The sequence below is a fragment of the Geotrypetes seraphini genome, chromosome 11, assembly GCF_902459505.1.
Source record: "Geotrypetes seraphini chromosome 11, aGeoSer1.1, whole genome shotgun sequence".
NCBI lineage: Eukaryota > Metazoa > Chordata > Amphibia > Gymnophiona > Dermophiidae > Geotrypetes > Geotrypetes seraphini.
In genome coordinates, this window is record NC_047094.1 from 123,536,571 (window position 1) to 123,552,210 (window position 15,640).

The 15,640-nt window shown below is 45.7% G+C and overlaps 1 protein-coding gene across 2 annotated transcripts in view; it reads left to right on the plus strand.

The window, feature by feature from the left end:
* Positions 1-15,640, plus strand: part of LSR (lipolysis stimulated lipoprotein receptor) — a 121,524-nt gene that overhangs the window by 29,400 nt on the left and 76,484 nt on the right. For both annotated transcript variants that reach the window (XM_033963576.1, XM_033963577.1), the window contains exon 2: positions 1,384-1,725. In XM_033963576.1, the coding sequence (XP_033819467.1) occupies positions 1,384-1,725 (342 nt within the window). The remainder of the gene's footprint in view (positions 1-1,383; positions 1,726-15,640) is intronic.

Here is a 15,640-nt window from a genome sequence, read left to right on the forward strand (position 1 = left end):
AATAAATGGGTATATATTGAAGGAACTAAGGCCAGTACTGGTCAGGCTTGCACGGTCTGTGTCCCGTATATGGACATTCAATTGAGCATGATTTGGGGAGGGCTTCGATGGCTGGGATGGTTAAGATGGGTTGGAGTGAGCTTTGATGGAGAATCCAATAGATAGAACCTAAGCACACTACCGGGCAGGGCTCTGGGTTTCTGGCCCAGAAATATCTAAGAAAAAGGGCCATCTTAATTAATTGATTAATTTATGGAGCATGTATGATTGGGCAGTCTGGATGGACCATTTAGATCTTTATCTGCAGAAACCAGACACCCCACAGAAACCAGACACCCTTTTGTACCCTATGAATTGTTCTACTGCTACTAATTATTGGATGTTGTTCTCTGGAGACTTTTTCAGGCAGTGGCTTTGGGAGTCAAAGCTGCCTCAGCGGCATCCTTTGTCACTCATGCTTGTCTGTCTAAACTAGAGAATCTTGTCTATCTTTCACTTCTGCTGTATCAAATTATTGTAAAACTTCACATTCAGACCCGTAGCAGGATATCAACATCTATAATGGTATTGCCATGGGATATCAGACTGCCCCTGGAACACTCTAGTTCCCTGGGGGGATCAATTCCTCATGCTTCCCAGAATGGCACACCTTTTTTTGAATATCTTTTTATTTTATATTTTTATATATATACTGAAAACTTGATTGGCCTGGGGGTCCTCCAGGACAGGGTTGGGAACCACTGTTATAAATGGTTAAGAACATAAGAATAGCCTTACTAGATCAGACCAGTGGTCCATCTAGCCCAGTGTTCCATCTTCATGGAGGCCAGTCCAAGTCGCAAGTACCTAGCAAATCCCCAAATATGTTAAATGTTGTGATATGAGCAGAACAGACTTATTTGTTGGGGAGAGTCCCTGTACCCCTTCCTGTTATGTTTCTTATTTAAGGCTGACCATCTGCTTTGATACAAACTGAAGAATTACCGGACTGCCCAGAGTGATGGGAGACAGAGCAGAATAAATATACGGTTACGGTAAATGAGGCTCTTGGCAGCAGATCTCAGGATCAGAGGTACACAACCCACAGGTTCAAGATTCATGATCCTATCTACTAGAAAGAAAATTATCAATTTATGTACCTAATCTTCCTTTCTGTATCATCCTTTTTCCCTGAAAAATGTTTGCTGCTTATTTTCAATTTAACTATTGACTACATCATGGCTACTCCTGAGGTTGTGATTAATGTGATGGGAAAGTATATTCATGGCTAATGTTTTATGGCTTTATTTGCATTATTACTTTTTTAACAGATTTCTAGCTTGACAGGTATTGCTAAATCTGATTTGTATGTTAATGTGTTTATTTTTTTTTTTTTTTTTTTAGGACTTTCTTGTGGTATACAAGTCACCATTTCAAATCCATTCAATGTGGTCATCTTGTTCCAGCCAGTCACTCTACAGTGTACTTACCAAACAAATGCCCAGCAGCCGCCTACTGTAATATGGAAATACAAATCTTTCTGCAGAAATCGCATTACAGATGCTTTTAACTCGGCCAGCCAAGATGCTCAGATCAATGCCCAGCTTCAGCAGAACAATCCTGGTTACAATCCATATGTGGACTGCCAAGATAGTGTTCGAACTGTACGAATAGTGGCAACCAAGCTGGGCTCAGCGGTCACTCTTGGGGACTTTTATCAGGGACGCAGAATCACCATTACCAACAGTAAGATTACTTTTCCATCAGTCATATAATCTCTTTCTTTATAGTATATTTCAATGAATGTTAACTCTAGTGCATTGAAACTGGAACTCAACCTACATGAAAATCGTCCATGCTTGATGTCCTCAAATTGCATAAAAGTTTGTGTGGACATTCACTAGTGTCTCAAACTAAATTATGCAAAACCTTTTGGTTGGCTCTCTATTGGTTTTAGATTTACAGGCTGAATGGAGATCACCTTCAGAATGCCATGTTCCATATAACACAAAACAACCACTTTGTGCAGGTGCTGAAGCTCAACAAAACCTATCAAGGGCCTGAAATTTTTTGGATTAGTACAACCCCTGGTACTAAGTTCCTGTGCAAAGTTTGAAACCTAATGAGCTTGCCTCCCTTTTTTATGGGCTAGCAAACTATCCCCCCTTTATCAAGCTGTGCTGCTGATTAGCTCAAGCTAAATGCTGAGTCACCCACAGGAATAGAATGGGCGGCTTGGCATTTAGTTCATACTGCTCAGCAGCGCAGCTTGATAAAAGGGGATGTATGTGAAAAATGTTAAACTAAGAAATTTAAGGCCTACTTTGACTCCTCATTGCTCCTGACTTCTGTGTTTGATTCAGGCCATAACTGGACCAGTAGTCATGGCCCATGACATATCTCTAGGATTTACACTAGGAGGCTTTGCAGCCAACTGGAAGCAAAGATAGGACAAAAAGACATGAAGTCGTTATTATTCAAATTTTTGCCAATTCTTTTAGGTTCAAATATCTCTGTTGTATAGTTTTTATTTTTTATGTCATTTGAAAGAGCATATTTTTTGCTGCAAATCCACTCTTTCATCTTGGACCCAGCCTTGCTTTGGTCATCATAAAGTCCAAAAGACATGCATCATTTGCATGCATGGATACGCTGTTATACAGAACCATCCGTAGCAGCAGATGAATCCAGAGACTAGTGAGATTGTGCCCATCTACCAGCAGGTGGAGATAGAACTGATCTGTAGGTCCTCTTATTGGATGGAAAGCCTCCTGGCAAATTAGTATGCTCTGTCTCCAGCAGGCGAATGGATGACCATCTTCTAGCTCTTGGCTTCTGCTTCTAGTTTAGCTTTGGTTACTGTTGCTTGCTTCTGTTGAGTTTAGGAGTGTCTGTCTGAGTGGTACCAGCTTTGGGAGTTACACCTGGGCACCCCCAGGTCCCTTCACCACCCTCTCCTCCATTTGAAGGGGTTGTGTGCTTTTCTCTTATCCCATTAAAAAAATGGAAACAAGAGGCACTATTTAGTGACGAGGACTCTTCGGCTGCTGTTCTGACGGGAACAGTCTTACCTCGGCCTCCAGAGGTTTGCCGCTAAATTGGGTGTGTATCTCTTTACATTTTTTATTCCCATTGGGGTTTATTTTTAGTCTCAGTTCTCATTACAATGACGGCAGAAGTGGTAAAACAGTGTTCATGCTGCGGGAAGTGGCAAACATCATCGTGAATTTGTTTGGTTGGCTGTGCTGGGGTTCTCTGATTTAGGTTGCAGGATTTGGACCTGGGGGATATACTGGTGGGTGAGCTAGATCAGTGTTCTTCAACCTTTTTACACCCGTGGACCGGCAGAAAAAAAAGAATTATTTTGTGGACCAGCAAACTACTAGGACTAAAATTTAAAAACCCCATTTCCGCCCCATCTCCGCGAGCTCGGTCCCCACAAATCATCTGATCCCATCCACACAAGCCTCAGTTATGATTTTATATTGAATGTATTTTATTAAAGTATAAAAAGAAACAATATTCTGTACAATTGTCATTTTATAAATACAAATAATTCAGAGCAGGATCAACAAAACCCCTGTCTCCCCTCCTCTTCACATATATCCCCTCTACTATCAAGAAAACTGAACAAGCCAAATTATTACAGAATGCTACACAGAAATATCATGCTAACAGAATACTGCAGTCACACATGACAGGAATAGTTTTAGGGGAGTGCAACTAGGGCAACTGCCCCCTGGTCAGAGAGCGCCCTAAGCCAGCTGGAAGCTAAAGAAGCACTGCCTGGGTTTTGCAGTCCCCAGTTATGTCTAACACAAGCTCTAGCAGGATATATATTTCAAATCTGATATATTCTAATCACAAAATAGAAATAAAATTATTTTTTTCTACCTTTTGTCGTCTCTGGTTTCTGCTTTCAATCTTCTTTTCACTCTCTTCCTTCCAGCGTCTGCCCTCTCTGTCTCTTCAATCCAGCATCTGCCCCTTCCATCCACTGTCTGTCCTCTCCCCCTTCCATATGGTATCTGTCTTCTTTCTATGCCCCTCTCCCCTTTCCATCCAGTTTGTGCCCCCTCTCTCCTTTTTACATGATTCATTCCAGCTTCACTGCTCTTCATTTTTATCTCTCCTACACCAGATCTATCATCGTTGTCCCTCTCTGCTTATTTTTCTGCTGACCCTTCCTATCATCAATCTGTCTACTTTCTCATGCCTGTGTCTCCCCTTCCCCTCCTCTAATCTCTCTGCCAGCTGTTTCCTTCCTTTTTTCATTCTCCCTTCCCTCCTCCTCCTGTCCAGCAGTAACTCTCTTCCCTTCCTCCCCTCCCAGCAGCATCTCTCCTTCTCCCTCTCCAGTAGCAGCTGTCCCTTTTTTTCCCTTGCCCAGCAGCTTCCCAGATCCCTTTCCCTCCTCCCTTCTCAGAAGCATCTCTCCTTCTCCTTCTCCCTCTCCAGTAGCAGCTGTCCCTTTTTTTCCTTGCCCAGCAGCTTCCTAGATTCCTTTCCCTCCTCCCCTCCCAGAAGCATCTCTCCTTCTCCTTCTCCCTCTGCAGTAGCAGCTGTCCCTTTTTTTCCCTTGCCCAGCAGCTTCCCAGATCCCTTTCCCTCCTCCCCTCCCAGAAGCATCTCTCCTTCTCCCTCTCCAGTAGCAGCTGTCCCTTTTTTCCCCCCTGCCCAGCAGCTTCCCAGACTCTGATAGTGGTTTTCTCCCCTCCCAGCAGCTCTTCTTACTTCCCAGCGCAGCGATTCATGAAGGCAGCCTCGGGTCCTTTGTTGGGTCATGCCGCCTCTGAGGAAAGAGGAAGTTGCATCATCAGAGGCAGCTTCGACTCAGCAAAAGCCCCGAGGCTGCCTTCGTGAATCGCTGCGCTGGGAAGTAAAGGAGAGCTGCAGAGAGGGGAGAAAGCCACTCTCGGAGGCTCCCCAAGATCTCTCCGTCCCAGCGCAGACTTCGGATGTTGATCTTGCCGGCCCTGCGCGGACCGGCAGGAAGTTGAAGTCAGTCAGTCTTGCCGGCCCTGTGCAGACCGGCAAAAATTTCCTGCGGACCGGCACTGGTCCGCGGACCGGCGGTTGAAGAACTGTGAGCTAGATGACCCCATGGCTCTTAGACTGTTGAGAGGAACTGGTGGGCTTTATTTCTAAAACTCTCCAGGGCTTAAACATTTCTCAGTCTGAGGTGCAATCTTCTGCTTCTGATAATCTTCTCGTGGCCGGCATGAGGAAACCCCCCATAACATTCCCTGTACATGAGGCCATGCAGGAATTGATTACAGCATAGTGGTCCATGCTGGAGGCAGGACTCCAGGTTGCAAAGGCTATGACTCAGCTTTATCCACTGGCTCAGGAAGAATTAGATAAGTTTGTTGCTAAGAGTGGATGCCCTGGTGGTAGCGGTCACTAAGAAAACCACTCTACTGGTTGAAGAAGGCGTGGCACTTAAGGATACTCAGTATAGAAATTGGAGACGCCATTGAAACTTATCTTTTGAGGTATCAGCCCTGACTTTGCAGGTGGCTGTGTGTAGCTCCTAGGCAGCTCGGGCTTGTCTCAAGTGGATCCAGCATATTACTGATGAGAAGGTTAATGCGGGGGCTCAGTTGCATCCCAAATATTGAGACAGGTTTGACATATCTGGAGGATGCCTTATACAATGTCATTAGGGCCTTGGCTAAGCAAATATTCTTGGAAGTTATCGCTGGGAGATCCATATTGCTCTGTCATTGGGCGGTGGATGCTACATCTAGACAACGCCTGGTTAGACTTCCTTTCAAAGGCTGTTTGTTATTTGGTGAGGACTTGGGTTAAAGATTTCAGAGACTTGAAATTCCAATGGCTTCAGGAAGATAGTCCGAAGGGGTCCTTTTAAGGCTTCCTCTCCTGCACTCGCTTCAGAGACACAAAGCGTTATAGACTGGGTAAATCCTCTTTCAATCAGAAATCAAAATTCTTCCAGAAATATTCCTTTTGTCCTAACAAAGGATTAGTTTCCCAGACGAACTGTTCCCAGCCTACCCGATCTGCACAATGACTGGGTACTGGCTCACTCCACCGACTTCATGGGGGAGGGGAGAGACGCTTGTCTCTCTTTCTAGTAGTGTGCCAAAATCACTTCTGATCGTTTGGTCTTAGATATTATTCAAGAAAGTTATAAGTTAAGAAGGTTATAAGTTAGTTCTCCTCTCCTGAAGCACATTCTTCTTGGTTTTCCTTTGCTCAGGCACAGCCAAAGAGCAGTGTGGAGCACTCTAAATTCTCTGATAATGGTGATGTTTCCTATCCCCCCAGAAGATAGAGGTCAGGGAAGATATTCCATTTACTTCGTGGTCCAGAAGAAAGGGGGCTCTATCAGACCAGTTCTAGATCTCAAGATGGTCAATTAGTTTATGAGGGTGAAGCATTTTTGCATGGAAGAGGTGAGATTAGTTATTGCAGTGGTGCAACCAGGAGAATTCCTGACTGCGCTCGATCTCAAGGAAGCATACTTGCACATTTCCATCTAGTTACCACATCCGCACTTCCTTTGTTTTGCCATTCTCAGTCAGCATTTTCAAGTCATGCCATTTGGTTTCGTCACAGCACCCATACGTTTTCCAAAGTTATGGTGGTAGTAGCAGCATTCCTTAGAAGAAAGGGGATCTGGGTGCACCCATATCTGGATGACTGGTTAATTCAAGTCTCTTCTCAGCAGGAGAGCTGTCAAGTAACGGGTGATTCTCTTCTACAATTTTTAGATCTGTGTCATCAATTTCGCCAAAAGTTCCCTGAGCCCATCTCGGCCTTTAGAACATCTAAGAATCCACTTTGATACAGCACAGGAGAAGGTCTTTCTGCCAAAGAGCAGGTGTGAGAAGTTGCAGTCTCAGATTCATCACATCCTCCAGTTTTCCATCCCGAGAGTCCTAAGGTCCATGGTGGCAACCTTGGAAGTAGTACCTAATGCTCGCTTTTCACATGAGACCATTACAGAAATTGCTTTTGTCCTGGTGGTCTCCAGTTTCTCAGGATTACAATTGACGGCTTAGCTGGATGACACAAGTCTACCACAACATGTTGTGGTGGCTACAGAGTTGCAACTTGTTCAGGGGATGCCTCTTGCGTCCCCAGACTGGATAGTGGTCACCATGGATGTGAGTCCTAATAGGATGGGGGGCACATTGCCTACATTACTCAGTACAGGGCACTTGAAGTTAGGAGGCGACTCAATGGTTCATCAGTCACCTGTAGTTAAGGGCGGAACGCAAGGCTCTTTTAGCATTTCACTCCTTGGTGGATGGCAAGGTGACCAGGGTCCTCCTGTCTGACAATGTCGCAGCCGTAGCGTACATCAATAGGCAGGGGGGTGCAGGAGGGAACACAGAGCCTTCAGCTAGTGGCGTAGGCTTGAATATTACTCCAATTGGGCGGAAGCTCTTCTGTCAGTTCTCACATAGCGGGAAAGTCCAATATACAAGCAGACTTTCGCAGCAGAAATATGTTGGATTTTGGAGGATGTCACACCCTTGTTGAGATCCCTTCACTGGCTTCCCGTTTATTGGAGGATCCAGTTTTAAGTGTGCTACTGTTATATTTAATAGTGTTCCCCCTAGCGTCTTTTAATTTAGGTGAGCGCTTGGCTGTGTTACTCGGCTTCCCCCTCAGCGGCCTCCGGTTTCTCCCCTAGTCTCACCTGTAAAACACTTCCCCGTCAGCGTCCTCTGGATTTCCCCCTAATCTCACCTTTTAAAGTTAATTACGGCAGCCTGCAGAGTAAACTTAGCAGGCTGCCGTCAGTCTCCCCTGCATGTTTCCTCTGCCGCGGTCCTGCCCCTGACATCAGAGGAGGGGCGGGACCATGGCAAAAGGAACTTAATGCGGAGGCCAATGGCAGCTTGCTAGGTTTGCTCTTCAGGCTGCCGTAATTAACTTTAAACATTGATCCTCGATAAGTGGCGGTCACAGAGCAGAAGATGACCTCTCTCAGTGGGTGCGGAAGCAGTGGAGGTAAGGCCCAGCCCATTGCGAGGGTCCTGGCGGAATTGGGAGCGTCAGGTGTAGGTTTTTTGGAATTCCAGTGGTTTGTCCCGCGCTGATGACCCTGCCAGATGCTTTGGATCCCTCATTAAGGATGTGTTTGGGCCTCCATGATTTTTATAGGATCCAGGGTTGCTGCTCCATGATGGGCCTTTTTCTATTTGTGTTGTGGTTTAGGTTTTCCTGTTGCAATTTTCAGTTTCTTTGCTGGTCAGTTAATTCATTTCCGGTTTGGCTACTGACAGGTTCCCTTTAGGATCTGGGAATGGTCATTAAAAAAAATAAAAAATTCTCTGGCTCAGAGCCTAGTCTATGGTGTGAGGTTTTTCTTGTTTCCTGGCCTAATTTACTAGCTCAGCCATTATATAATGGGTAGCATTTGTATTTTAAGGATCTTGACGTTTTCACGCAAATTTGAACAGGGGGGCTCAGCCAGCTTCAAGGATCTCCTCTGATATCCAGTGGCTTGGACTTGATCAGAAGAGACATCTGTGGGGAGAAGGTGTAGTGCTTCCAACAGAGCCCTCATTACCAAGTCAAGTCTGCACCACTCCTTGTTCCCTGTTGAGTTAGCCCCTGAGTTCTCTCCTCCCCTCTGCGTTCCCTGAGGGCCAGTTTTTATACTCTCTCAGTTGGTTTACTGCTCCAACGTAGTCGTTGGGCTGTTCTGCATCTCGGCTTCAGGTGCAGAAGAATGGAAGCTATGGTTTCCTTTGCTATTCAAACATCGGATAGCGTTATTGGATCTGAACAATGGTCCTTCTAGCCCAGGGGCCAATGCACTTAATATATACCTGGCGGCTCCATTATCCCTCTCTGTTTCTTTCCGTTTCTTTTTCTGTTCACTTTCTCACTGGCAGGGCCCAGTAGCCTGGCCTGGGAATTTTCCGGTCCCCGGGGTCCTCTGGTCTCAGCTACAGGAAATGCAGCCTCCAGCTCAGCCCAACAAGCTTGTCTGCATGATATTGGTCTATCCTTCTGCTTTGCGATGCCCCACTCTCAGGTTGCCTCCCTGTGGTCTGTTCCGGGGTAGCTTTCTGCAGGAGTTCCAATATTTCTTGAGCTAGATTATGCTATAGCCTTTCTTGCCTGTACAGTGTTTTTCTCTCTAGCTTCAGAGTTGGCATCAGGCCTCTGTTCTGCTGGGTTGTTTGGACAACATGGATCTGGTACCTGCTCATATTGAGCCTATACAATGGAGAGCTGTCTGAATCACAAGTGACTCTCTAGCATGAGGTTGACTGCATTTCCATTGGCCTCTGTTACTCTTCAGTACCCTCCGATATGGCGTACACAGGTGGACGTTCATGAATGGTCACCCACGTGGCTCCTTTGCCACAGTGGTGGCTGTAGAAGGCGTATATTGCAGCACGAGGACAGGACAACCTCAGTGGTGGCACAGGTATGCGACCTGAAAGCACAGTGTAAAATGCTGCATGCCCGGATCGAGAACCAGGAAAAGAGGTAGTCGAAATAATGTTCACATTGTAGGGCTGGCATAATCCATTAAAGACTCAGACCTGTGGTCGGTGGTAGAAAAATGGCTCCCGGAGGCTGTGGACCTGCCCCATCGGGCACGTGTGTTAAAGTGGAGTGGGTACATCACCTAGTTCCTCACAGAGATGAAGAGCAACGGCCTCACCCAGTAATGGCCCAAAGTCTGAATTTCGCAGATAAGGAGCGATTGATGACTCTGTACAGAAAAAAAGGGTCTTTTAAATATCAGGGCAGCAAAGTGCTACTCTTCAAAGATTATTCAGTTGAGGCCACTGCATGTCACAGAGCTTTGGCGCCATACTGTGTGGAGCTGCGCTACAAGGGAATCCGTTTTACAGTCCAATTTCCAGCAAGGGTCTGTATTATGGCATATTCTGGACCCACGACCTGTGATATTCTGGAGGCACTCAAAAACTATGTGCAGGGCCTATCCTGAGGCACTCAGTCTTAAATGTGTGCTGGCGACTTTCAGTTCTGGCTATTAGTTTTGGATTTTCTGAGGGAAGGTCAGGAGCAGTGACTAGGAGCATAGGTGAACCTTGCCTTGCCTTCCTTGGTTGGCTGCATCGAAACATAGAAACATAGAAGATGACGGCAGAAAAGGGCCATGGCCCAACAAGTCTGCCCACTCTAATGACCCACCCCCTAAATTCTTCCCTGAAATGATCCCACATGCTTATCCCATTTTCTCTTAAAGTCCAGAAAAAAGATATCCTCTTCTACCTCAATATGACCCGTGACATATTTGAACGTCTCAATCATGTCTCCCCTCTCTCTATGCTCCTCGAGTGAGTATAGCTGCAACTTACCCAGCCTTTCCTCATACGGGAGATCCTTGAGTCCTGAGACCATCCTGGTGGCCATTCGCTGAACCGACTCTATTCTCTGCACATCTTTTTGATAATGCGGTCTCCAGAATTGTACACAATATTCCAGATGAGGTCTCACCATGGATCTGTACAACGGCATTATAACTTCGGTCTTCCGGCTGACGAAACTTCTTCGGATACTTCCCATCATTTGTCTAGCCTTGGATGAAGCTTTCTCCACTTGATTGGCAGACTTCATGTCTTCGCTAATGATTACTCCCAAGTCCCGTTCTGCTGTAGTTCTTGCATTTAGGGTGTACGTTCTGCATGGATTTCTGTTGCCAAGGTTCATTACCTTACACTTTTTTGGCATTAAAACTTAGTTGCCAAGTTGAGGACCAATGTTCCAGTAAGAGTAGGTCCTGCGTCATGCAGTCGGGCACGGAAGGTCTCAAAACTTTTTCAAAGTAAACTTTTTTACAAAAAACCGTAGCTTATATCTCACGGACCTCAGTAGTACCAACTGCATGCCACTAAATTTTAGAACATGCAGAATCAATGGCACCCCTGATCGTCATTGGTCCCTTGTAAGTTTTATCATTTTTAAAGATAATTTTGTTTTAAATTTATATTTAGAAAGCATATTACTTATCTTTAGCTACGCGGGTGGGGGTACGCACTCCGACGTAGACTACGTTTCGCCCCTCCGGGCTGTATCAAGGAATCCCCCTCAAATATACCAGCTCATGCTCCCCGCGTCAGGTTTAAACCTTCCGTATTTTTGCATGCTGAATGAGATATTAGAAGGCTCTAAGAGTGTTATAGCCACAGTTGAAAATTTGTATTGGCAAATAGAGGTTAGCCATGAGGATATCCTCCAACAGATAGATAGATTGAAAAGCGACAAATCACCAGGCCCGGAAGGAATCCACCCAAGGGTATTAAAAGAACTAAGAAACGAAATAGCGGAAATACTCAGACAAATTTGCAATCTATCCTTGAAAACTGGGGAGATCCCGGAAGACTGGAAAATAGCAAATATTACACCTATCTTTAAAAAGGGATCGAGGGGTGACCCGGGGAACTACAGACCAGTAAGCTTTACTTCAGTTCGGGCAAGATGGTAGAAGCACTGATAAAAGACAGCATCTGTGAGCACATAGAAAAAAATGGACAAATGAAAGCGAGCCAGCATGGCTTCTGCAAGGGAAGATCGTGCCAAACGAACTTACTGCACTTCTTTGAAGGGATAAACAGCCAGATGGACAAAGGGGAACCCATAGACATCATTTATCTCGACTTCCAAAAAGCCTTTGACAAGGTACCCCACGATTGGCTACTTAGGAAGCTGTGGAACCATGGGGTGGAAGGGGACGTATACAGATGGATTAAACACTGGTTGGCAGGCAGAAAGCAAAGGGTTGGAGTGAAGGGCTACTACTTGGACTGGAGGAGGGTCACGAGCGGTGTTCCGCAGGGGTCAGTGCTCGGACCGCTGCTGTTCAATGTATTTTTATAAATGACCTAGAAACAGGGACGAAGTGTGAAGTTATAAAATTTGCGGATGACACTAAATTCTGTAGCAGGGTTAGAACCGTGGAGGAGTCTGAAGACCTACAAAGGGACCTAAACAAACTTGAGGAGTGGGCAAATAAATGGCAAATGAACTTTAATATAGAGAAATGCAAGGTCATGCATATAGGGAAAAGAACCCGATGTTCAGCTACAAAATGGGAGGATTAGTACGAGGGGAAAGTAACCTTGAAAAAGACTTGGGGGGTGTGTTGGTGGATACAACAATGAAATCAACGGCACAATGCGCAGAAGCCTCAAAGAAAGCCTAGGGAGGTCATGGACACTACCAGGATATAGGGGCAGACAGTGATGTAGTAAGGGGGGAGGACCACTCCGAGTGCCATCTTGGTGGGAGCACTGGCACCTCTCTGCACCCCATGCCACACTCGCACCCTCCCTTCCCTGCCCCCCCCCATCTACCTCTTTAAAATCTTCACCTGCATGAGCAACTACTCTAGCCACAGAATCAATTTTCTCCTTTATAGCAGCACATATACGTTTCCCACGCTGAAAATAGTCCCATGCTGCTACAAAGGCCAAGATTGATTCTGTGACTGGTGTGTGGATTACAATTTCACCTGTGGGAGTGTGTTTGGGACGATACATGGAAGACTGTTTGGACTATCGAGAGGTGGACCGGTGCAACAGCTGAAAGTGTCGTTAACCAGCTAAGTGACTTCAAAAATTTAATTTGTTGGGTATTATTAAGAAGGGTATTACAACCAGGACGAAGGAAGTCATCATGCCGCTGTATCGTGCGATGGTGCGCCCACATCTGGAGTACCTTGTCCAATATTGGTCACTGTACCTTAAGAAGGACATGGTGATACTTGAGAGGGTACAGAGAAGAGCGACGAAAATGATAAAAGTTATGGAAAACCTTTCATATGCAGACAGGTTAGAAAGGCTGGGGCTCTTCTCCCTGGAAAAGCGGAGACTCGGAGGAGACATGATAGAGACTTTCAAGATCATGAAATGCATAGAGAAGGTAGAGAGGGACAGATTCTTCAGCCTATTGGGAACCACAAGAACAAGGGGGCACTCAGAGAAATTGAAAGAGGACAGGTTTAGAACAAATGCTAGGAAATTCTTTTTCACTCAGAGGGTGGTGGGCACCTGGAATGCGCTTCCGGAGGTTGTGATAGGACAGAGTACACTATGGGGTTTCAAAGAAGGACTGGATAAATTCCTGAAGGATACGGGGATTGAGGGATACAGATAGAGGTAGAGATAGGCTATGAAAGGGTATAGATAGAAGGACAAGGGGGATTAAAGGGTTTAGACAGGGATCACCTTACAGGTTATGGACTTGATGGGCCGCTGCGGGAGCGGACTGCTGGGCGCGATGGACCTCTGGTCTGACCCAGCGGAGGCAAATTCTTATGTTCTTATCTGTTGATTTAAAGTGGCTGTATCCAGATAGGCAGCTGAACATCTTTATAGAGCAATAGGGTGGTACATGCAACGATATTTAGTCCACTGTCTGGATAACTGTAGGGCAGCAAAAGAGTGCTACTAATATCTTTTCTAGTAGATAGGTATATCATTCTGGATGGACGGGTAATATCTACATGCTTATGAGCCATGCAGAAGAAATCCACTCCAGCTTTTAAATAGAAGGATAAAGGGGACTAAAGGGTTTTAGACAAGGATCACCTTACAGGTCATGGACCTGATGAGCCGCCGCGGGAGCGGACTGCTGGGCGCGATGGACCTCTGGTCTGACCCAGCGGAGGCAACTTCTTATGTTCTTAAGAGTGACTAAAATTGTTAAGGGGCTGAAGGAGTTGCCGTACAGCGAGATATTAGAGAAACTGGGCCTCTTCTCCCTTGAGAAGAGGAGACTGCGAGGGGACATGATCGAAACATTCAAAATACTGAAGGGAATAGAATTAGTAGAGAAAGACAGACTGTTCACCCTCTCCAAGGTAGGGAAAACGAGAGGGCACTCTCTAAAGTTGAAAGGGGATAGATTCTGCACAAACGTAAGGAAGTTCTTCTTCACCCAGAGAGTAGTAGAGAATTGGAACGCTCTTCCGGAGTCTGTTATAGGGGAAGACACCATCCAGGATTTCAAGACATGGTTGGACAAGTTCATGTTAAACTGGGGAGACTGGACTCATTTGGAGCAATGGTCTTGACCTTGTGGTCGCCGTGTGAGCGGACTGCTGGGCAGGATGGACCACTGGTCTGACCCAGCAGCGGCAATTCTTATGTTCTTACGGCAGCCATTCAGAAAGCAGCGCGGGGCCGAGTGAGAGAGCGTAAAGCTTGCTCCTGACGTCCACACTGTGCGCTGCTTTCCGGGAAATAAGACGAAGGAAGAATACACGCTGGACCACCAGGTTAAAAAGGGGAGGACAATGGATGGATAGGGGGGTGAATTAAGAAAAAAAAAAAAAAGTGGTGCGGCAGTGGTGGGTGGGTTTTACAATGGTACGGGGGGTAACAAAATTTGTACCTTCGCTTCATAAGGCGCACCAAGATTTCCACCCACTTTTAAGTGGAAAAAAGTGCGTCTTATGGAGCGAAAAATATGGTAAGTCAGGGAACTTTAGGCATTTGTGTCAGATCCACTTTATACAACATTCCACCACGATAGGGTGGTTCTTCACACTCAGCTGAAGTTCCTCCTGATGATCGTCTCAAAATTTCATTTGAACAAGTCTATAGTTCTCTCTGTCTTCTTTCCAAGACCACATTCTCACCCTGGTGAGATGGCATTCCACACACTGGACTGTAAATGTGCTCTTTCTTATTACTTTGATCAAACCAAACCTCATAGATTTCCACTTAGCTGTTCCCATCATTTGATCTAAACAGACTTGGAACTCCTGTCACCAAGAGAGCCATCTCCAGTCACCAAGAGAGCCATCTCAACATGGCTGGTATCTCCTTTTGCTATACTCGGGCTGGGCTGATGCTTGAAGGCCATGTTGATGTACATAAATTTCAAGCAATGGTAACTTGAGTAGCTCATCTGTGTTCCACTCCCATTGAGGACATATGTAAAGCAGCCACCTGGACCTGGATGCACTAAACATAATCGCTAATACCAACTAGATCACTGTTGGCTGATTGTGGAAGAGTGATCGATGTACCAAAAATGTTGCATGCAAATGATTTGCGCTGAGGTTTGTCATAATCTCCGTCTCTCTTGTCCGATTGATTGGTATGAGAGAGACTCTCACACATGCGCAAAGCTGGCAAAGGGAAACCCGAGCAGCTGAGAGGCAGGGGAATCCCAGAAAGCAGCCTCCTGCCACTCAGCTGTTAGGGGCAGGAAACCTTTTTTTTTTCTTTTTTTAATGGACAGATACTGTGCTAAAATGGTACGTGGTCTTTGTTATAAGGCATATGGGGACAGACTTAAAGATCTCAATCTGTGTAAAGGCGGGAGAGGGGAGATATGATAGAGACATTTAAATACCTACGTGATGTAAATGTGCATGAGTTGAGTATTTGAAAAGAAGCTCTGGAATGAGAGGGCATAGGATGAAGTTAAGAGGTGATAGGCTCAGGAGTAATCTAAGGAAATACTTTCTTACAGAAAGGGTGGTAGATGCTTGGAACAGATGCTTGGTGGAGACAGCAGAGACTGTGTCTGATTTCAAGAAAGCCTGGGATAGTCATGTGGGATCTCTGAGAGAGGAAGAGATAATGGTTACTGCAGATGGGAAGACATGATGGGCCATTTGGCCTTTATCTGCCATCATGTTTCTATGTTTAGTAGTAGGTCCTCAATTCGTACCTTCATATCCACT